Source organism: Arvicanthis niloticus, chromosome 11 (genome assembly GCF_011762505.2).
Source record: "Arvicanthis niloticus isolate mArvNil1 chromosome 11, mArvNil1.pat.X, whole genome shotgun sequence".
Classification (NCBI taxonomy): domain Eukaryota; kingdom Metazoa; phylum Chordata; class Mammalia; order Rodentia; family Muridae; genus Arvicanthis; species Arvicanthis niloticus.
The window spans coordinates 22775163-22797405 of NC_047668.1; the positions used below are offsets into that span (position 1 = coordinate 22775163).

At 39.8% G+C, this 22243-nt stretch overlaps 1 protein-coding gene across 3 annotated transcripts in view; it reads left to right on the forward strand.

Moving 5' to 3' along the window:
- The window catches only part of Stxbp6 (syntaxin binding protein 6), a 214065-nt gene extending 192829 nt beyond the window's left edge, over positions 1-21236 (forward strand). For all 3 annotated transcript variants that reach the window (XM_034514260.2, XM_034514262.1, XM_076941906.1), the window contains exons 5-6: positions 12704-12861; positions 18008-21236. In XM_034514260.2, the coding sequence (XP_034370151.1) occupies positions 12704-12861; positions 18008-18031 (182 nt within the window). In that variant the 3' untranslated portion in view covers positions 18032-21236. The remainder of the gene's footprint in view (positions 1-12703; positions 12862-18007) is intronic.
- Positions 21237-22243: the final 1007 nt, after the last annotated feature.

Genomic DNA, 22243 nt, shown 5'->3' on the forward strand with positions numbered 1-22243 from the left:
TATGGGTTTCTGATGTTTTGAAAACCAACTATCCATGTAAGGTAATCTGAACTGTTGCTTGTTAACTCCACTCAGCTATTTCTAAATAAAACATAGAAAACACCCTTATAATAAACTCCAAACCATGAATTTGCTATAGTCCCTTAACTCACAGGCTGACCATCTCAAATCAGTTTAAAAAGTTAAAGAAGGACTAGGTCTAAGCCTTGTATTCCTAAATGTGTTATACTGGTACAATGCCTACAAGAGTAACAATATTCATCTCACTCTTATATCAATAAGAAGCTCATGCCAATGAAAACCTTAAAATATGTAATCAAAGTAAATTGGTGCCATTTAAGAATTTATATCTTCATCTTAATACTAATTATACAGATTTCTACTAATGGGTTATGGCTATGCAATTAACCCCTAGCTAATCCTCTCTATTCCGACAAAACCACTACTTTTCCCTAGAAAGACAGCCCAACATTTACCACCTTAGTCCCCAAGCCCAGGGAATAGGGACGCTGACTCTTCATTAGCTTCTTCAAGCTGATTATGGGCGTTCAGATATTAGAAGAGGCGTGGGGGGAGAGCAAATTGACAAGCCTCTGATGCTGTGTCTTCACTGCCTCCAGATGGAATTCCTGGACCTCAGAGGTTTAGGACTGGCTCTTCCAATATCAGCCAGTAACCTGCAAATGCCTCACAGACTTGCCTACAGATGATCTGTCAGAGGCATTTTCTGAATTGAGGTTCCCTCATCTCATATAAGTCTAGCTTGTATCAAAGTTAAAAGCAATCAGGACACACATCCTTGTATACAGACAAATACTTAAAAGAATTAAACAACTGAATATTAAATTATTCCTTACTAATTACAGTCAACCAAATAAATGAGGCATCTAATTTTATTTTATCCTTAAACATCATTGGTATATATTTTATATGAACTTCTTCTCACTAGCATTTAAAAGGTCTAGAAATTTTATATAAAACTACCATAATTATCTCATTGTCATAACCTTAATTACTGTTGGAGTTCTAAATATCACAGTTTGCCTTATTGAATCCACTTTAAACCAGCTTTTTATTTCAGTATCACCCCTGCCTCTTACTGTCTAGCAGCAAGAGGTTTCAGGTGTGTCTGTGTTTCTGACCCCAACTCATGGAATCTGCTTTTTATAAAGAACTTCTTTTTCTTCTAGCATAAATAAACTGATAGACACTAAATCAACCAACTACATCTAAGGATACATATTACTGTTAAAGGTTAGAAACAGAGATGGACACAGTATTCCTGGTTAAGCTTTTTTTTTTTTTAATTGGGTATTTTCTTTACTTACATTTCCAATATCCTTTTCCTTTTTCCTGGTTTCCCCTCTGCAAACCCCCTATCTCTTCTCCCCTCCCCCTGCTTCTATGAGGGTGCTCCCCCACCCGTCACCCACTCCCGCCTCCCCACCTCCCCGCCCTGGCATTCGCCTACGCTGAGGCATCAAGCCTTTACAGGACCAAGGGACACTCCTTTCATTGATGCCTGACAAGGCCATCCTCTTCTACATATGCACCTGGAGCTATGGGTCCCTCCATGTGTACTCTTTGGTTGGTGGCTTAGTCCCTGGGAGCTCTGGGGGGGGGGGGAGGGGTCTAGTTGGTTGATAGTGCTGTTCTTTCTATGAAGTTGAAAACCCCTTCAGCTCCTTCAATCCTTTCTCTAACTCCTCCATTGGGGACCCTGTGCTTATGCCAATGGTTGGCTGCGAGTATCTACCTCTGTATTTGTCAGGCTCTGGCAGAACCTCTCAGGAGACAGCTATATCAGGCTTCTGTCAGCAACCACTTCTTGGCTTCCACACTAGTGTCTGGGCTTGGTACCTGTATATGGGATGGATCCAAAGTTGGGGTAGTTTATAAAATAGCCTTTCCTTCAGTCTCTGTTCCCATAAATATTTTGTTCTAAGAACTGAAGATTCCACATTTTGGTCTTCCTTTTTTTTTTTTTTTTTTTTTTTTTTTTTTTTTTTTTTTTTTTTTTTTTAGCTTCATGTGGTCTGTAAATTGTATCTTGGGTATTCTGAGCTTTTGGACTAATATCCACTTATCAATGAGTGCATACCATGTGTGTTTGTTTACGAGTGGTTGAGCTTTTTATTCACATTGCTTTTTCTTCAAGACTCATCTTGGTTTTTTTTTCTCTACAGTAACATGTTGTAACATCATAACTTTGGAAGAAACTACAAGGTAATAGATTAAGTCCAGAGAGCTGTGAAAGGCTCCAAGTAAGTAGTGCAGGACTAGATCAAGAGGAGCCTGACCAGTTGATTCTGCCATGTCATGAATAAGCCAGCACTGCATCAAAACATGAAAGCTCCATGACCCACATAATTGTTTATAAAGAAAACAAAATACTGGAGACCTAAAGAGCAGTGGGAGAAAGTCATGCAGGATGCTCTGGTGGTTCAATAGGGCCAACAGAATTTAAAGTTTCCAAGTTACTAGAAATAAGTGGAGAGCTAAGTGCCCTTTTGTGGTAGGATGCATGCACCACACTTAGGTGGGATGCTAGGGGTCGCAGTCAAAGATGTTGGCATTGCAGATAAGATGGGCACCACTGTGAATTCGGGTTCAATAGTATGGTTAGAAGAAGAAAGGAAGACCTAATTAATGTCAAGATATAATCTTCAAGGCACACAGTACAGGTTATGTGTGGAACACGTGTTCTGTGTCAAGTGAATAATAGCACAATATGTGGTGAGCACTGTGCTAAGTGTATATTGCTTTTACTTCTCAAAATAGACCCTACAAAACAGGTACTTTTATACCCTTTATACTGAATAGAAATTATAGCTTCAGAGATATCTGAGACCAGAGAGCCAAAATCAAACCCAGACTCTTCTGGCTTTATTTCTCTTATCAGAAAAACAACAAAGGCAATAGTTAAAGTGAATAGTAGAAAACAAGAAAGTGTGGCCTAGAAGTACATAAAAGAATGACCTTCAAAAGAACTGGTCAATGAGCTCGTGGTCCAGTGGCCATGTCACTGGTGAGTCTGAGAGAAGAATGTCTGTGTGTTGATGGCAGGAGGTTCTATACATATGTGAGCCCATGAACACATTTATGTTCACATGTTGCAACCAAAGGAGGATGTTGGTGTCTTGTTCTATCCCTCTCTGCCTTATTCCTTTCAGACAGACTCTTTCACTGAACCTAGAGTCAACCAATTTTTGACTATGTTTTCTGGCCTGCAAGCCCTGTAATCTTTCTGTTTCCCCCAACTCCCAATTCTGGTGTTATAGGTATACACAGCCACACTTGGGCTTGTATGTTTATGCTATAGTCTAAACCAACTCCTCGTGTTTGAAGACCAAGTGCTCTTACTCACTGACCATCTTCACAAGCATAAGAGAAGAATCATAATACAGTGGGTCAGGAACATCATACCGGGTATTCAAAATGAGGAAGGTATGAGAGAGAACCAGACAAGACTGTTCACAGTGGTAGGGACATGGAAGGAAAGGTAGGCCGAGGTCGAAAGCCTAACAGAAAGATTATAATGCCATTTTTGTTATTGTTGTTATTGTTGTTGTTTTGTTTGTAAATGCTTGATGTTGATTATCTTCTGTGTGCACCCTTTATACCTTGCAATCATCCACTGCCTGAGATAGTTCCCACAATCCAATCTTTGGGAGTAGGTACCAGACTGACCCCATAAGAAGAAATGAAACTGAAGCATAGAAGTAAAGGTAATTAATTCAGTGTTGCACAGCTAGGAAGTAGCAGATTCCACGTGCTGAACTGAGTTTGCTTTATAGCCCATAGCATTATATAAAGGGATTTTGTATTATATATACTTGCAATTGTAATTCTTAAAATAAAAGCTACGAACTTCCTACTTAACTAAGATCATAGACTTGCAAATTTTGTTACTGGAATGTTACCATCCATAACAAGAGACAAAAGACAAAATCCGTTTCTCAAGGTTAGATTGTAAGGGGTACATTTTTGAGGTACCATCCTTCTTTAAGCCTGTTTTTCTCTGAACAATACCAACAGATTTATTCTTGTATTTGTTTTTCCTCATATACTATAACTCATAAGAGCAAACCTCTAGGAGCCAAAGCTAAATCAATATTAAAAAAAAGTATTGATGAATTTTTTTCATATCCTAACTTTAAGTGTTGAAAAGTACATGGATAATATCCTGAATGTTTGACCTTCATCACCAAGCATATTGGAATTGAGAGGAAAATTATGAACTCATACTTATTTATGTTAAGGAGAACAGGGCTTTGACCTTGGGTCTTTAAGGTTTCACCAAGCTACCTTGACATGGCCAACAGAGACCACGTATTTGGTAGAATGGGCCAATTTTCTTCTTTACTAATGCTAACAAAGAATTCCAAGTTCTCTTTCAAGTGGTCTTTGGAATTTATGAGTTTACAAAATATTCCTGGATGCTGGGTCCATTTGTCTTAGTCATCTAGCTCCAGGCAACAAGCAGGCTTCATGGTCCCTGAAATTAACCACCAAATTGAAACAAAAGATAATTCTAGAACTGCCAGTCAGCATGCTATATCTGTTTTACGGCCTCAATAAAGCAAGCCCTTTGAATATGAACATGACTTGTCTGCTAAATTGATAGAGCGGCCTAGATTTACTTTTTCCCCTTTAATTTAGAACTGAGGTATAGTTCCTTGCAGTGCTTTCCAACACAAATTCTACCTCAATACCCTGTCCAAGAGAACCCCACAAATAATTCTGTTTGGGAAATTACATAATCATACTTTCCCTTCATCCTTACCTCATTTAAATGCAGGGTTTATATTAGTTTACGACAGGTTATCCAAAACTCTGCAAAAAAGATCCCAATTAGATTGTATTTTATAAAGTTATTTCAACAGACCATTATGCTTTCTATGTACCATGTTTTTTAACCAAAAGAACCATTTTGGGAAAGCCTGACAGAAGTCCTTAAGAGGTTTGGAGTCAGTGCCAAGGCAGCTGAGGTAGCTGCTCCACCGGCCTTACCATGTGTTTCTATAACTGTAAATTCAGGTGAGAATGCCTTTTTGGGAGCAGTAGCATCTCACCATAATACCTCTTGCCTTATAGATGTTCAAGCATGAGAGCTGTTCTGTGATTGGCTAAATTCATATTGCATATGGCCCCAACATAGGTTAGTACATTTTTTTAGAAAGGTTTGATAGAGTCATTGTTTTAAAACAAAGATTTTATATATGTGGCCATCAACACAGAAGTACAAGTAAAAAACTTGCCCTTTAGAAGAAATTTTATCTTTAATAGGGCTATAAGGACTTCCAACATTGACATGCTTTGGTGTGGTATTATTGGTTAGCCTGTATAATATATAAAGAACTTATTGTTTTTAATCTAGCATTAATCTTATGTAATTAATGGAGTCTCTGGATTAGGAATCAAATTATTTTGTTTGGGAAGTCTCTACATATTATTACTCATTACATGCAAATAACAATTAGTATCTTTGGCATTTAAATTGTGTTCAGTTTGAGATGTTTTAGTGTGGTCACAGGACTAAGTAGTAACTACTGTGAAGCCCAGTGAGTGCCTTGAGACTGAAGTAGCAGTGATGGGCAGAAGTGGGACTTTCATCACAGGAAAAGAGCAGTGTGTCAGTAGGAGTGAGCACTTTCAGGAGGCAGCAAGAAACTAGGTCTTCATGAAACTTTATTTTGCTAGAGGTAGACTGGAAATAAATGGTAGACAAGAAGGAAAGAACATTTAAGATTAATCCCTCATACTAATGTTCGGTAAAAGCAATGTGTATGATACAGAGCTAAACCAAGCTTAATTGTACCTTATACCTTACCCACAGAAGTGGTCTTGTCAAGAGAGTTAATAACATAGGTGAAATATGACTAGAAGCCATTTAATCTACTTGGGAAACAAATTATTATTGAACATTTTTAGCATATAATATGATATTATTGATGTTTTGGTATATTAACAGATTTGTTATAATAAATCTTTCTGCCCAGGAAGATTTATAAGTTACTTTGGTAAGTTGGGCTTTATTGCATAGTTATTCCTACGTTGCTAGATAGATTTTAAAATACAAATAGTCCAAGCAAAGCTTGTAAAAATTTGTATTTTTACCAATCTGTTTGGAGCTAGAGAGATGGCTTGGTAGTTAAGAGTGCTTCCAGCTCTTTCAGAGATCCCTAATGCAGGTTTCAGAACCCATATTGTGAGGTAGCTCACAACTGCTTGTAACTCCAGCTCCAAGGGGATCTGATTCCCTCTTCTGGCCTGCAGTCAACACAGACACACACACACACTTTAAAAGCTTTAAAAATATTTGTTTAAAAAAATCTTAAAAGAACCCGTTTGTTTACTCAGCTATATGTGCATATATTTATCTGTCATTTATTTCTAGGTAATTTCCTTCTTTATTTCCTAAACAATATGAATAATATATATTTATATGTATTATATATAAGAAGTAGCTGGTGAAGGCTTTTAAATTACCCTTTTAGTAGATAATTAACACTTTTAACTGCCAACACATAGACTGAAGTCTAAAATTATCAAATTAATTTCCATTGATATCTAAGCTATTGGTATATTTTATATATGTATAAAAATTGTTCTTAATTTTCTTCCATTATCACTTTTCTATATACTTTCCTTTCTTCCTCAGTCCCCTTCTTTGTTTTCTCTTGATTGTGTTCTAATAGCGACTGTATGCAATGATGAGGCTTTCTATCAGATTTCTCTCTCTACAGTTTTCTAAACTGCATAACATAAAATAAGCCAACACATGCTTGCATTGAGGCTCTGTCAAGTGGAATTGATGTGAAGGCAACATCAGTGGAGCCAGGCTGGTCTGTGCTCTCCAGAGTCTGCAATTCAAAAGGCAGTTGACTTCATTTGCTGCAGTTGACAGCTTCTTCTCAGCCTGTTTGAATAAATCTGGGTATTAATATGCTTCCTGTCTATTTAGAAAGAATCATGATTCTATCTGTCGCAGGAGATTGCATTATATCCTGACTTAACAGCACAATATTAATGAACCCCAACTCCTGAGTAAGTAAGGTCCCCTGTTTACCCAACATGATTTGACTTAATGAATATGTGCCCATCTCCCCCTAAACAAGGCACTAGGCTATAAGTAGATAACCAAGAAGCATCTTCTATTAATTACAAGACATTTATCCCATGTCAAGAGGGAAAAAGATGGATAAGTGCAACTAATTGTGCCATTTCCCAGAACTTCTCTAGAAAGCATGTCTGGCCTTCCTATGAGAGGGTGTGGAGTGATGCACCATCACCAAACACTGCTGTTACTTTAGTTACTTTATTTTCATCTCAGTGTCTTCTGTAGTGGACAAATGGGATGGATGGTAAGCCCCACCTTTAAGTGTAAAGAAACTGAGCACCAGATAAGTAACAGCTCATACCTACCAAGTGTGTCACTTCAGCAGTACCTGGCAAATGGTATGACTGCTGCGAGGCGTTCTGAATGTTTACTAAAAGTTTCACACAAGAAAATTCTGTATCCACTAAAAGCCCCAGTTTATGCCCTTTGAGCTAGCAATGTCCTTTTTAATAATTATAAGATTTGTGAGTATTAATGAAAAAAGAAAAGGAATTTGACTATGCCTCTGTGTATAGAGTGTGAGGATGATGAACAGTGCAATGTAGCAAGCTGCAGAGAATGCAGTCTTTACTGGTGTTATGGTAACATTAACAGAGAAGTCAGACTCAACTCCTAGATTTCCATCTGGAGTCATACTGGGAAATATTGTGTTCATTCATTGAAACAGGAACCCTGCATTTGGAAAAAACCATAGGGTTACTTTTAGACAGACTGAATTTTGAGGTACCTTTGGGACATGCAGTTGGAGTCCAATAAGAACATGCATGGGTCTGAGCTCAGACAACAACGTTATGAGAGATGAAGACTTGGATAATATTGCCACAGGGAAAGGCCACAGCCCTGCAATTAAAGTCTAAGTAAGGGTTCCCAAAAGAAGAAAGTCAAGTGAACAGATAGAAGTCATAAGAGGAAAATGAGTATAGAATCAGGGAATGGTAAAAAGAGTAAAAAGGAACACTCAGGAAGTTAATGATTCTGCTGAAAGTCATGGCACTGGATGTTGAAAGGATAAAGAGAGGAGGGGTACTTGGTTTAAGTACTACAATTTACTTGAAGACATATATAGATAGTGCTTATCATTGTGTGAAGGAGTGGAACTGAGCTGGAGCCTGAAAAAAGTGAAAGGAGTTTCCCTAGACTCAAAATATGGGTAGAATTACAACTGGGAGAGGCCATGTCAGCTCAAAAAAAAATGAAATTTTTTTTAGATTCATTCTAATGCCTGCAAATAACTAAAGGTGATTTTCTCTTAGCACTGGTAATCAACGTTATCTTTAAACAGCACATCAGATAATTCCATTTTATCCCATACCATTTCTCTCTTTCTGTAACAACTATAAGAAACTCGATGTGACATTACATAACATCATGTCCAAGTTTCATCTCAAGAAAACCATGGCATAGAAAGCAGTGTGGCTTACCCATAGCAGATTCAATCCAAATCCATAGGTGTATGACTTAGAAAGTAATATGGGTTAATTATAATTAAAAACTAAGATAGTGGTTATATACTCTTAATTTTACTGCAGTTACTTCTAAAGTCTCTTTAATTAATAATGTAACTATACTTAACCAAGATGTGTTAGTTATTTTTCTCATGGCTATGATAAAACACCTGGCCAAAGCAAACTACGAAAGCCTTTTTCTGGCCCCAACTTTGAAGTGCAGTCTAGGCTAACAGGAAAACAGAAAAGGCCACCACGGCAACTCTAGCTGTGTAATCCAGTATGAGATAGATGGTCATAGTAAATCTACAGTCAAGAAGACGTGTCTATTGATGCTTTACTCACTTTTGCCTTCTTACTCGGCCCAGTATCCCAACCCAGACCTAGTGTCACCTATGATTAGATCTGTATGAAAACACCCTCCTGGACCCAGCCTGAGTATATCTTTTGAATCACTAAATTCTGTCAACAAACTGCTAATTGAGATGAACTATCTCAGGTGCCCCCCTTGTCCTCTTTGAAATCCCCATAGACTTAAGGACATCTCACAGTGCAAAATACACTCACCCCATCTTGAAGAGTCCCCAAAGTCTTATAATGTTGACACTTTAAAAAATCCACAGTGAATCTGTGTCTCAAAGTCATCACTTACCTGTGAACCTCTATATCGCATACTTCCAATATGCAATTGCACAAACATTCCTGTTTTGTAAAGGAGAAACGAGGACATAGCAAGGACATAGCATATCAGACCAAAGCAAGATCAAAAAGTGGCATGGAAAACACCAAATTCTGCTGCTGCTTGGCTGGCTTCTGGAGCTCATAACATCACATGGGCTCCAATCGCCTTTCATAGCAACATCTCTCTAATTCTGCTGCTGTAACACACATGGTCTTTCTTGGTCTCCTTTCACTCCATACCTGAAAGTTTCTGAGACTGATATCCCACAGTCTCTCCTGGGGATTCCAACATAATATGTACTTCAACCTCAGAGCTTCACACAAAAGACTCATGCCTTCACAGGGCATTCAAGCCCACCTCACACTGGCTTCTGTGGCCTTCGGAAGCCTTAATCAAGCCACTGTGACCCTGTAAGTCTTACATTTGCATGCTTGTAAAACCTGCACCACATTAGCAAAATGTTAAAATCTATTCCTTGCTCAAGGTTGTAGCCTGGCCCCTTACACCGCAACTGTAGTAATGCTTAAACCTCTGTGCATTTTGACAGCTGAACCCAGAAATCACTTCTGGGGTGGGGGGAGGTGGTCAATGTCTAGCAGTTTCTTCAAGGGCATTCTCAATCCAGTTGCTCTCCTTTTAAATGAAGTTTTATTTTCACAAGCTGCATCAGAATGACTCCATTAAACCTGATGATGGCTTTCTAGGGCCTTTCTTGCCACAAATCTACTCTTCCACATTTTTCCCTACAATCCAGTGGTCAGACTTACCACAGAAATGGTCCAACTTCTTCTGCATTATAATTTCCTGTATTAGTAATTTGGAAGTGTGGGCGTCCAACCAAGCCATCTCTCCAGCCCCTCTACTCTATTGATTGGGGCTGGATATTTTATCAGAATCTGAAACTCCTGACATGGATATACTGTCTGGTCAGAGAGTCCCACGTGACCCACTTGTCTCTACCTTCCCGTAACTGTGGCAGGCAACACCACACCTGCTGTTTTCACAAGAGTTCTGGATATAGAACTCAGGTCCTCATGCTTATGCAGAAGGTACATTGCCAACGGAACTATCTCCACAACACTGTGTTACTTTTCTTCATTTTTGTGATCAAATATCCAACAAGAAGCAACTGAAGGGGTAAAGGGATATTTTTTTTCTTCACAGTTTGAGAGAATAGTCCATCATGGTTGGAAAGGCAAGGTAGTCTGTGCAGTGAGAGTTCGAGACAGCTGACCATATAACCTCCACAGATAAGCATAGAGAAACTAATATTGGTGTTCCATTTATATTCTTCTTTATTCAGTCCGGGCCTTCCTTTCTCATTCGTCTTTCCAGTCTATCCTGCTGCTCTCTTCCTTCTTTGTGTCACTTGGCTTGCCATGTAACATGAACAGTAAATCTTAGTTTACTAAGAAGAATACTTTGAGGGCAGAAGCAGTCTGGAATTACCTTGGGAAATATCCAACCCAAACCTACACCCATGTGCTAGTCTGCCCACAATCCTGTCATAGTGATTGCTGCATCATGTCTGTGAGAAATGATGGAGTCATCAGCAGACCAAGGTTCGATGGTAACCCTGTAATTTTCTGGTGTGATGATCACATACAAGCTTTTTCTGCTTCCCATCTGCTTCCTCTGAGTTTTGGACAGGAAATGAAGCAATATTTTTGAACATTTTTTCTGCTTGCAAAGTCCTGTGTTGTTAGCTATGATAATGGAATGTTATCATAGTTACTGGTACAGTATGAAAGCAATGTTTAAGACTAAGATTTCTTGTCTAAAATTTGTTCTGAAGTCCCAGAATTTCCTCTGTGCCCAAGCAGATTTCCCTGGGGTGCAATCAACTCAAGTCTGTACTCACTGTGTCTATGTATATGGATGTCACTGTGTCTCTATAAATGGATACATAGCTATGTGGTGCTAGCAATGAGTGGTGACATTAGAAAACCCTAATCATTTTTTTTCTTTTAGAGTGTATTAGGCCCTTGATAAATGGAAGGTGATTTCTTCAGTGCTGCCTCTGACCAGGCACTCCTCACCTGAGATTCTTTTCCACAAACTCTAGAATGTTCCCACAAAGGATAAATTATCCACTCTTTGTAGCTGAGACTAGTGGAAATTACATTTCTATTAAAAGCTATCTGTGGCTAGAAGTATCCATCTCAGGTACAAAGTAAAATGATGTAATCAACTTATTGAAAGACATAAAACTATTATATAAAATGCCATTCAATGTTAACAAAATACAGCTATAAATTTTCCCGAGGTTGTCACTGGGCAGTGTGCTTGTCCTCAGTGGCTAATGTCCCTGCAAGCTATTTACCAAAGTCATGCTGCCTGTCTTGACAAATAGAATATCAAGGATACATGACCTTTGGAGATGTGGTTGGCCTCTACTTTCTTTGGTATCACTCTGGAGTTTGAAAATGCTTCATTTTTTTCAAAAGCAAGTTTCTGTGATTGTGTCCTACCTGCTAGCTGCTAGCAGTGCTGTGGCTTTGCTTTTACTATTCTAGAACTCACACCTGGAAGCCCGAGCATCCAAGCTATAGCATAGCATCGGAGGTTGGAAGCCATCATGTCACCTTTGAATTTAAAAGCTCATCATTGAATCATAGCTCTTAGCCATGCAGTGGGGAGTGTGGCTTAATTGCTAAATAAAGTGGTAAAGTAAAACGGTAGTGATGTAGAGCATTCTATGTAGAAACTCTCTATGACCTCAAGTTTCTGGGGATTACTGAACCTAACTTAAGATGAAAACAAACTGAAAAAACAGAGCATACAGCCAGTGGTAGAAGATTTGCCTAGCATTTACCTTGGGGGGGGGGGGGCAGAGGCCAAAACATGGAATCCCAGGCTCTCCTAGACTAGAGTGAGACACTTGTCTTAAAAAATAATTAGTGAGGTGGCTCAGCAGGTAAGGCATGTGCCACCAAGTTAACTAAGTTCAGTTGCTGGGGCTCATTTGGTGGAAGGATAGGACCAACTTTCAGATGTTGTCCTCTGACTTAAACTCTCTCTTTCTCTCTCTCTCTCTCTTTGTCTCTCTCTCTGCCTGTCACACACACACAGAACATGAGAGAAAAGATAAATAATGTAATAAAACAAATATGTACATGTACATAAGATACAAATACATCTTAATGAACTTTCCTAATTTTGTGAACTTGTCAGGGTTCCCATTTCCCTATGCAAATACGTCTTAAATCCCAGTGGGCACCATCTTTTGGAGCCTCCTCAAGTAGAATAAAATGATGGTGGAGTGGAGAGCAGCTGGCAGGATTTGCCCTGGTCCTGTGGCAGATCTTTGGGTGTTCCTCCTATAAGTGAATGAGTCACCCAAAACAATGGAAACTTATTTTCTGCTACCCTCTGCCTTGGGCCTTTCAGTAGTGTGGGGATCTGTCTTTGTGGGAAGCCAAGCTAGTCTTGACACTCTTGTAATCTTTCCAGGAAACAGCATCCTCCATTCAGCAGCGGATAGCGTGACCAGTGCAGTACAGAAGGCAAGCCAGGCCTTGAATGAGCGTGGGGAACGGTTAGGCCGAGCAGAAGAGAAGACAGAAGACATGAAGAACAGTGCCCAGCAGTTCGCAGAAACCGCACACAAGGTGAGCCTGCAGAGAACAGGGTCTCCGTGCTAGATTATCAGGGATCATAATATCAAACTGTTCCCCATGATGGGTGAGAAAATCCAGGAGCATTTTGTGGTTGTTGTTCCTTTTGGTGAGTCATTTTCTAATTACTAGAGCTCGGCAGTTTTTCCTCTTGTACCGGCATTTTGTGGTCACCATCTTCCTTCTAATGGCCTCATCTCTTTTTCTGACCTTCTGACTTGTAGGTATTTAAGATAGCAAAGGAAATCTTTAATTACTGCCTGAAATATCAGGGTTCACGTTCATGTCAAGGGAAGAAGGAGACATGAGATCAGCTCTCACAATATATCCCTGACGTTGGCCACAATTGAAAGAATTGTATGGGACGTGAAGCTTCTCAGGTGTCCTTTTCCACTGTCTTCCTTTCTCGTTCTAAGTATCTGTCCTTGTATGTCACATACTGTTATCTCTTCCATACACATAAAGCAAGCCCTGGTTTCGAGGCTTGTTTCCCCTGTGCAACTGGCTGGGTATGGATTCGAAACCTCCATTCTGGATCTCTAATTTTGAGCAGATATGGCATCGAGATTATCTCCTGTCCCAGAACTCAGAGGACGGTACTTCTCATGTGACTGGATACTTAGCATGCATGGTTTACTTTTGCTGAGAACTGCCTTTCCGAAGGGAAAAGGACTATGTACAGGCAGCTCCTATCTAAAGCAATCATAAACTAAAGGAAAGAGGAGGCCCACCGGTCAGCTTATAAAGATTTATTACTGTGCTTGTACTTCAGATCAAAGAGTAGGTAGTTTCTAGCTAGTGACTTGAATTTAAGTTTCTTGGAACCATTTCTACTGGTGACATATTGGCCTGGTGGTCTCATGACCTGGACCTGCAGATAGTTTTTAGTTGTTCTTCAAGGGAGAATAATTCAATTAACATCCACAGAATACTTCAATTCTGCTGAGGAAACAAGAATGGGCAACCAAGAAGCAGTAAGAAAAATACATTACAGTTGACAGAAGATGTTTCTTCAGGGCTCATAAGAAAGCACTCCAGGAGACTGACTCCTGACAGATGGCTTCAGTGACTCTATCACAACAGGGTCTTAGTGTACGGCCGCTTCTGACACCCAGGTAGAGTTCCTTGGAGGAGAACTAACCAAGTCTGTCTGAGAAAGCCAGCAGACAAGTTGGCATCAGAACTTCACAATTATGAGCTGTGATGGAGTAAACCCAGATGCATGTTCCCCAAGGCTTTGGTACAAGGAAATGATGGCTTGGAAATGTGAGAGATTTCATGCCCAGATGCACTAATACACAAAGCAAACTAAGGTATTTAAATGGGAGAAGGACAGTGGATCTGTGTAGAAACCCTTAGTGTTGAGTTGGGAAAGAGAAAGCTGTTCTAAAGTTTGCAAAGGTCGGGTGGTCCTGGCAATTATCTCTTTTGCCTTCCCACAGTTGCACACTGATAAAGCTCTGCTAAAATAGTTTCAGCTAATGATTAAACCACAAATCAAGTTACCAAGGAAGCTGTGACATTATTCTTCCTAATGGGGGTAGACAATACCTGGATGTCATCCACATAGGCGTCCCTCTCACCCAGGGTTGTACAAACATCCCAGTTCTTGGCCATTGCCACTATTTCCCTGACACTGTGGCCAAGTTTGTTGAATGGTTGAGAAATAACATGGTATAGTAGTTAACTTCTTTTGTCTGAGTCCTGTTGTGAGTCCTGTTGTGTCATTATCCATCTGTGTGACCTAGGACAAATGGTAAATTTCTCAAAGCCCATGTTTTCTTATCAGTTTAACAAAGGCAATTGATTAATAATAACACCTACCTCCTTGGGTGCTAAGAGGAACATGGACATCAATCTAAATTGTTTATGATTTATTTCAGTAAACATAGCTTCTGCTGAGCCTGGTCCCATTTGGTGACATAATGGGCTCAGTAATGAGGCTGAGGAATTATTACAGATGACTGAGAATCTTCCAAATGGCAATTTAAAAAAGAATACAGACGAATATTATGTGATCCAAATTCAAAAGGAAAGAGAGTGGGAAGCCTACAGTTTGTGAACAGAGAGCCTATGAGACCAGAGATTGATGAGGCCATCAAATGCCAAAGGGTCTCCAGCTAAGGCGAGTGCAGGGCAGGTTGGTCTTAGTAGAGATGGAATAGGCAAGAGAAGTTGGCATTTTCATTGGTTTCCCCTCTAGAAGTTGTTTCTAGGGAAGAAAAGTCGCTGGGTGAGTATGTATGAGGGAGTGTAAGACAGTGTCAGAGCTTGCAGTTTTTTTAAAACTGGGATATGTGCTCATCAATCATTAACCTCAGAAGCATTTTCATGAGCAAGCCGACCTCTTTAGATAAGGTGTGGCTGCTTTTCCACGGGCTAGAACTGTGGAATTGACCATAGATTTACCATGAAGATGTCATTTCACTGAGCAAGCCCCAGCCAGACCTACTAGTGAGCAGAAGATTTGGAGGTGGAACCAGGCCTTCTACCCACCCCCCTAGACATGTGTGGCCTGTTGACTCATGAAGAGTGGGCTGTGTTTACAAGAGGAAGACACTATGCACACGGCAGAGAACAATCATCCCAGGTGACAGTTCCTCTGAGGACAACCAGGTCAGATGGAAATTGTGGCCTGTCTTTCTAGATTATAGTAAAAAACTATCTTTTTATTTTATTGTTCCCAGGACCCCTGCAGTGACCCAGGTACGAGAGTGAACAGGTCTCTTTTGTACAACCACATCCTCTAGCTGTGTGGGTGCCAGTCTCCTCTAGAATAGAGACAGGGAAAAAGCTTCTCTCCCTACCCAGCATACTCCTCACCCCAGTTCTGGTTATCCTGTCATGAGGAAGTATTGTTCCTTCCTGAGCTGTGGGTTTGGCACAGTCCCAGCCGTTAGGAAAGAGCAGCACAAGCAGCCTCACTCAGTTTCCCCTGCCCCCAAAAGCTCAAGGTTGGAGTGTGCTCCAGGCTTTGACAGCCCGCCATGGGTGGTGAGTCAGCAGGCAAGAACATTACCCACACTAGCATCCTCAAATGACATTTCTCACAGCAAAGAGAGTTGATCTGGACTCTTCTGCACCAGTGTGGAAGAGATGACAGCAGGCATTACCTTCTCTGGAAGAGAAAGACTCTCTCTCTCTCTCTCTCTCTCTCTCTCTCTCTCTCTCTCCTCTTAAAGCACATCCTTAATATCAGTAATGATTTTTTTTTATTATCATTATGGAGAATAGATGACAAAGCATTATAGGGGGTTTCTGTGAAATATTCAGTGAATACACCAGGGAGAATTTTCAAAGGAGGAGCTCCAGCACTGAGTTTATCTGTGACAGTTTTACAGGAATGGTAAACAATGGGAAAACATTGACTTTGGGGCACTCAGGCTCTGCAGCAAAACTGTATAATCTGGCTCCCTAATCTTGTTTAGTGCCTTTTCTGCTCTTAATTCTAAAGTCCTCCATTCCCAGGTATGTTTATAAACCAGGGTATTACCACTTGTTGCTAGCTGTTAGTAGTCTGAACACAGGCTACTTTTAAAATTTTTTTTAAAAACCTGTAGTTGATTAAACAATGAATTCATTTCTTACCAAGAAGTCCAAGGCCAAGATGCTAGATTTCATGCCTCATGAACGTCTCTTTCCTAATTCACTTATGGTGACCTTTGAGAGTATCCTATCATAATGAAAAGGGAAAGAGTCTCTAATTCATTCTGAGGACTCTGTACCTTCTGATCCAGTCACCTCCCATGCCCACCTCCTAAAGACATCTCATGGCAGTTCAGTTTTGGCACCTGACTCTGGAGAAGATACAAATATTTGGACAATAATAAGAGCTCTGTAGCAAATTGTCCTATCCAATTGTATTTCTGCAAAGTACAGGTGGCCATGGCCCAGGGTCTAGCTTTAGCAGCAGGTACAGTCATTCCTGAAGATTAGTGGCTATGTGTGAACTGGCACAAGCCTATTTAGTGGAAAGTTAATAGCTCAATGAATACCAAGACAGTAGCTCTGATCAAATATTTATGGTTGGAATTCATTACACGCAACACTTAACAGCTCTGTTTATTTGATGGACCTCTTTGTTAAATAATATATGAAAACTAGAGGCAGAACAAAAACATAGGCACTGCAGTAAGGGGCCCAGAATGTGGCTGGAGACTGGGCTATGTCTGAGGCATAGCTCTACTTTCACTGCACCAATGGCTAAATGCTTTTTTAATGTCATGAGTTATTAGGCATCAGCACAGTTGTTGATCCCCACACCCCAAAAAAGCTTTATCACTCAGTATAGCAAAATGGGTGTTCTCAGAACAAACCTGCATCTGACAGTTGGCTAACCATCAGCATCAGCCAGCAGGAGGTCTGAGGAGATCTTCACTGCCTCTACCATACAAAAAAGTATCAAGACTTTCAGCTAAGGTTCTTCTTGGAGACAGTAACTAGGACAATGGCCAGTCATCTTCTGTCACATCAAGAAATGTTGATGCTGGTTTCCTAGTGGGAGCTCAGGATTCTAACCTTTCTCTTGTGGCCACCAATAAGATGACATTGTGACTGCCCTGGGCTTTGCTGGAATGATAGATTATTCACATGGTCTAGGTTGAGACAAAACATTAGTAGTTGGAAGTTAAGGTCTATTATTTGTCCCTATAAGAGAAAACAATTTAATTGCCAGGAACTTTGGATCTGAATAAAAAATCTAGGATGGATATTGTATAGAGTGTGTCTCTATACTCTGTTAAGTTTTCACACTTCATGGGATATCATCAAGTATTAACATCCCAGGAGTGTTGCTTCCAGACATATCAAGAGACCTGGGAATCCCAGCTATCCCTGGGGTGAGTCACTTGTTCTCTCTGTGCATTTTGTTTTCCTGGATCATTCTGTGGAATGACAGAACACCATACAGCATCCTCCACCAGTAGGCACATGTACCAACAAAGCTGATGTAAAGGAATAGGCAAAGGGCAGTGTCCTGTGACCCATTTACAAAAGTATTACATATCTACCAGGAGCCATGGTGGGTGTCACCAAGCATAAGATTTCTCATCCTGGATGTGGGAAGGAAAAGTAGAGAGAGCTGCCTATTAATAAGGTCTCTTTTGTTTTCATCCCTCTCTCTCTCTCTCTCTCTCCTTAGCTTGCCATGAAGCACAAATGTTGAGAAACTGCCTATCCTCGTGAACCTCTAAAGAAAGTGGAGGAGTTTGTTCAGCAGTTATTACAAGACTTCCAGATGGCTGCTTCTTTGGTTTTGCTGTTGTTTTGTTTGTTTGTTTGTTTGTTTGTTTTCCCAATATAAGGACATTGAATGGTTTGGGTTTTCATTGCCAGATGTTAATATGAATGATTGACAGTGTGTTGTGTGTATGCATTTCCCTATCTTGCTAAGGAATGCTGCAATAGCATCAGCTATGTTTTTACTTTTTCCATTGTATGTGTGTGAGTGTGTATCTCTGTGTGTGCATATGTTCCTTTTGAAGGAAAATTGTTTTTGTAGTTCAAATATGAAATTCAGACCAAATAATAAGCCAGGTATAAATTAGCAAAATGTATTTTTTTTCTCTCTGAAACTAAGCAACAAAATAGTTCAATATGGTGGCATCAGATGATGGTCCTGGGTACAAATAAAAGCCAAGCAGTGCTTTCACTTACTCTCCTAGTCCTCTTCATTTGAAGAGCAAAATTAAAATTTATTATCCTGAGACTCAAGTCTGTACTGTGGAAAACACATGGATGTATCAGGGGAATTGGATTTAGTCTTTTCATGTTAATATTTTTGCATGAACCATCAAGAGCATTCACAAAACAAAGAATATCAAATAGACATCTACTCTCTGGGCTGACACATAAACATTTCTGCTCCTTCCTTCCAGTCTGATTAGTTGGAATTATTATATGAAGGATAAAATTTGAATGTAAAGACCTATTGTAAAACCTATTTTAAAACTGCTGTGGATTTATGGATATTTCTCTTGTTGTTATTGTCCCAAGTTATTGTAGCTGACATGGGGGGGGACTTATATTTCTAACAACAAACAATATATCTAGGGTCAGTGACATGGCTCAGTGAATGAAGATGCTTATAGCATAAAATAAACCTGGTGACTAGACGCCACAGATTTGACCTCTGACCTCCACACACGTGTCCCAGCACACATACGCACACCATATAAAACACATACACAAAACAATATAATAATGAATAAAGTCAAATATAATAAATGATTTGTCTAGATAAACATATGTAAATTATAATGTGGAAATATGCTACTTTATTTTTTCTCTTTTTATGAAGCTATGCCCAATTTTAGAGGGACCCTCACAAGATCCTTGGGAAAGAGCCTTTAGTATTTTGGTGTTTGGGTTTTGCAAATTTCTGGACTGTTGTGGTTTTTAGTTTCTTTTGTGTTGTTTAACATGTACTTTTTGACAGATGGCATACTCGTCAGTTTCAGCTTGCCTGGTCTGATACAGACAGCACGGCTACAAGCCTTTACAGTGCTGTCAGATCGAACAGAGTCTCTTCCAGGCCTTTGGAGAATGTGTTGCTCAAGGTAATACTGCATTTAGACTGTGGAAATTTTGTTTTCTTGAGGGTTAAAAGCTAAACATTAAAAAAAAAATTTTTTTTTTAATTGCTTGTTTCTCCTAAAGCAATGAGGCAAGCTACACCTACCAGATATTGCCGTGCATGGAGTTTTCAGACGCCTGGGTCTTCAGGACCCTTTCCTTCTTTGCTTTCCACTGAGTCCCCTGTTTACTTGTGATGTAGTCTCTAATGCAGCAACATAAGATGACTTTAGACTACTAATGCTGATCTAAATAGCTTAAGTTCTCCTAATAACGCATCCCCTGAGAAAGAGCACATTTTCCGTGGAATATCCTAAGTATAATGTCAGGAAGAGGATGGGATTTGCTGCAAACAAGCTAAGAATCTTCTTGGGCAGGCAGTCCAGGTGAAGAACATACTGTAAAATGTACATAGAGGACTATGAATGTTTACTTTATCTTACGATTTTCTCTGGGTGTCTTACAATTTTTTAAAAAGCCAGGAACCTGCCATCTGCTGACTATTGGAACTATCTCTTTCCCAAAAAATAAGAGTAAAAATAAAAAGCCCCCAAATAACACTCCAAATTGGTTTCATTTGCAGACTTTAGCTCAGAAAACACAGCTAGATAAACACAGATAGAACACACAGCTCTTCTAAAACTGGATTCTAGTTTCAGAGCTTGATATAAATAGTTGAGAGAAAGTCTAACGTTCCCCACACAAGTCAACAATAAAATCACTTGTTGGATACCTGGACAACTTTGGGGCAACTGTCTCTGAACAGGCAGAAGTATAATGTGAAAGCTGAGTCTTCCTCCTCAGCATCTGAATGGAAGTGCCCTGCGCCTGCCCTCTTTCCATTCTCTCTCTTCATCACTTTAGGCCTAAATCTTGTTGGAAGTAGTCTGAACTAAAAGAAGAGCCCACCTGAGCTCTGTTAGCTTCCTCTACTGATCAGTCAGCATCTAGGCCATCACCATGACCTTGACCTATGATCCTTCCTGCTTGTCTTCCACCAAACACACGGGCAATAACAACAATTACTGCCCCTCTTCAGCTGTCCAGCCTCTTGCAGAGAACCCCCTAATAACATATGTGAAGTCTGTTGCAATTCTTTGATAGAAGGTACTGCAATATAAATGCTTAACGCAGTGTAACCACCATGAATTTGCTAAGAGGACTCCTGTCATGTGGGACCAAGTCATTTGGTTGAGCTTTCTAGAAGACTTATGGTGTTGATTTTATTTCTGCACGTCACTATGAATTTTGGAAATGCTGTCTTTCTCTGGAGGACTTTGCAAATTATATTGACAATGCATAAAAAAAGGAGCTTGCCAGTATTTCCACTTCTTCCTGGAATGAAGCTGTAGTGTTCGTCACTAGAATGATTAGATATCTATGTCCAGGCTCTATGCAGTTATTCAGGTTGATGTTTCATTTTAAAGAATGTATTTGTAAAATGTAACAAGACCAGTAACTAACTTTTTTTTAAGGTCTGGTAGAAGTAATATTATGTGTTAGACTTAAAATTATAGTGAAATCTGTTTTATACTATTGTGACTAGCAAAGATTATGCATTTATGTAGAAACAGTTACAGAGTGCTCTAAATAAGAGATACTAGTTAAGATAGGTTTCACTCCTAATTTCAGAATTGTGATGCTGCTAACGTGTGGTGTTCTTGGTTTTTCAGAAATTCTCTATGATATTGAGTACCATTTTTGTTTCATTCAGAGACAAGTTAATAGCTGTTTTGTTGGTTCACTATTATAGCAACTCTGATTTTTGTCATTAAATATTTTAACTCTCTGGTGAATGTTCCTCTTTTTTTATTTGTGAGACCTACAAGACAACAAGCAGGTGAATACCATGACACTTCTTACACTAGTGGGCAAGCCTTATGTGCCTGCAGGCGCCCTCGGGATGGAGGCCAGATGATGAAATGGTGAGAAAACTTGAAGTTTAAAGGAGACAAAGGAGCCAAGCATAGTGTAGAGCATGCCCATGTTAACCAAGTATTGCATTTGGGGTTCTTGTTTTGTGAATGAAGCAGTTAGGCTGATCACTACATTCCTTTCTACTGATATCCAGTGATATGTGTTCAGTTTGCAAGTTTGCTTCAGTATGCCCCATCACTCAACAGACAAGTGTCATGCCCTGTTAAATTATAAGGTAGATTGACTCAGACGGTGTCCACTTGTCTGTATGCTTCTGTGGCAAAGTAAATATCACTCCATTGCCTTTCAAGGGAAGTGACCTGAGTAATGTTGGCAGAATGACTATCTCTGGAGGGTACACAGTAGGCAGCCTAGAGGCTGGTGGGTCTCTCCATGAGAGTTTGGTTCAGTGAGAACCTAGAGGTAAGGTAATTGTGCACTTCAAAGATACCTGCTCTTGTGAACAAAATTACAACTCATCTGGTTGACCTACAAAGATTATCATCGTGCTAAAAGGATTTTAATTGCTATCAGTTATACACTTACCAACTCCAATTTTGAGAGAATTAATATGACAAGATGATAAGGTCACTTGATCTGGAGAGGGTTCCTCCAGTCACAGTAATGCTAGAAATTCCTCCAATGGGCCCTTTCCCAGCAAGAAACAAAGACAAAGACTTACATGGCATGGATAAAAATCTCATGCCTAATGGGTAGCACTTCTCTCCTATGTGGAATCTGGACTTAAACATGTGTGTGTGCATAGGACTTGGAAGTAGAAGAGGAAATTATGTGTGGGAGGTAGAGGTGACAGGAGGGGAGTGTGAGGAAGCCACAGGAAGAAAGACAGGTATCACAAGCTTTCTTTCATGTGGAATCTGGGTTT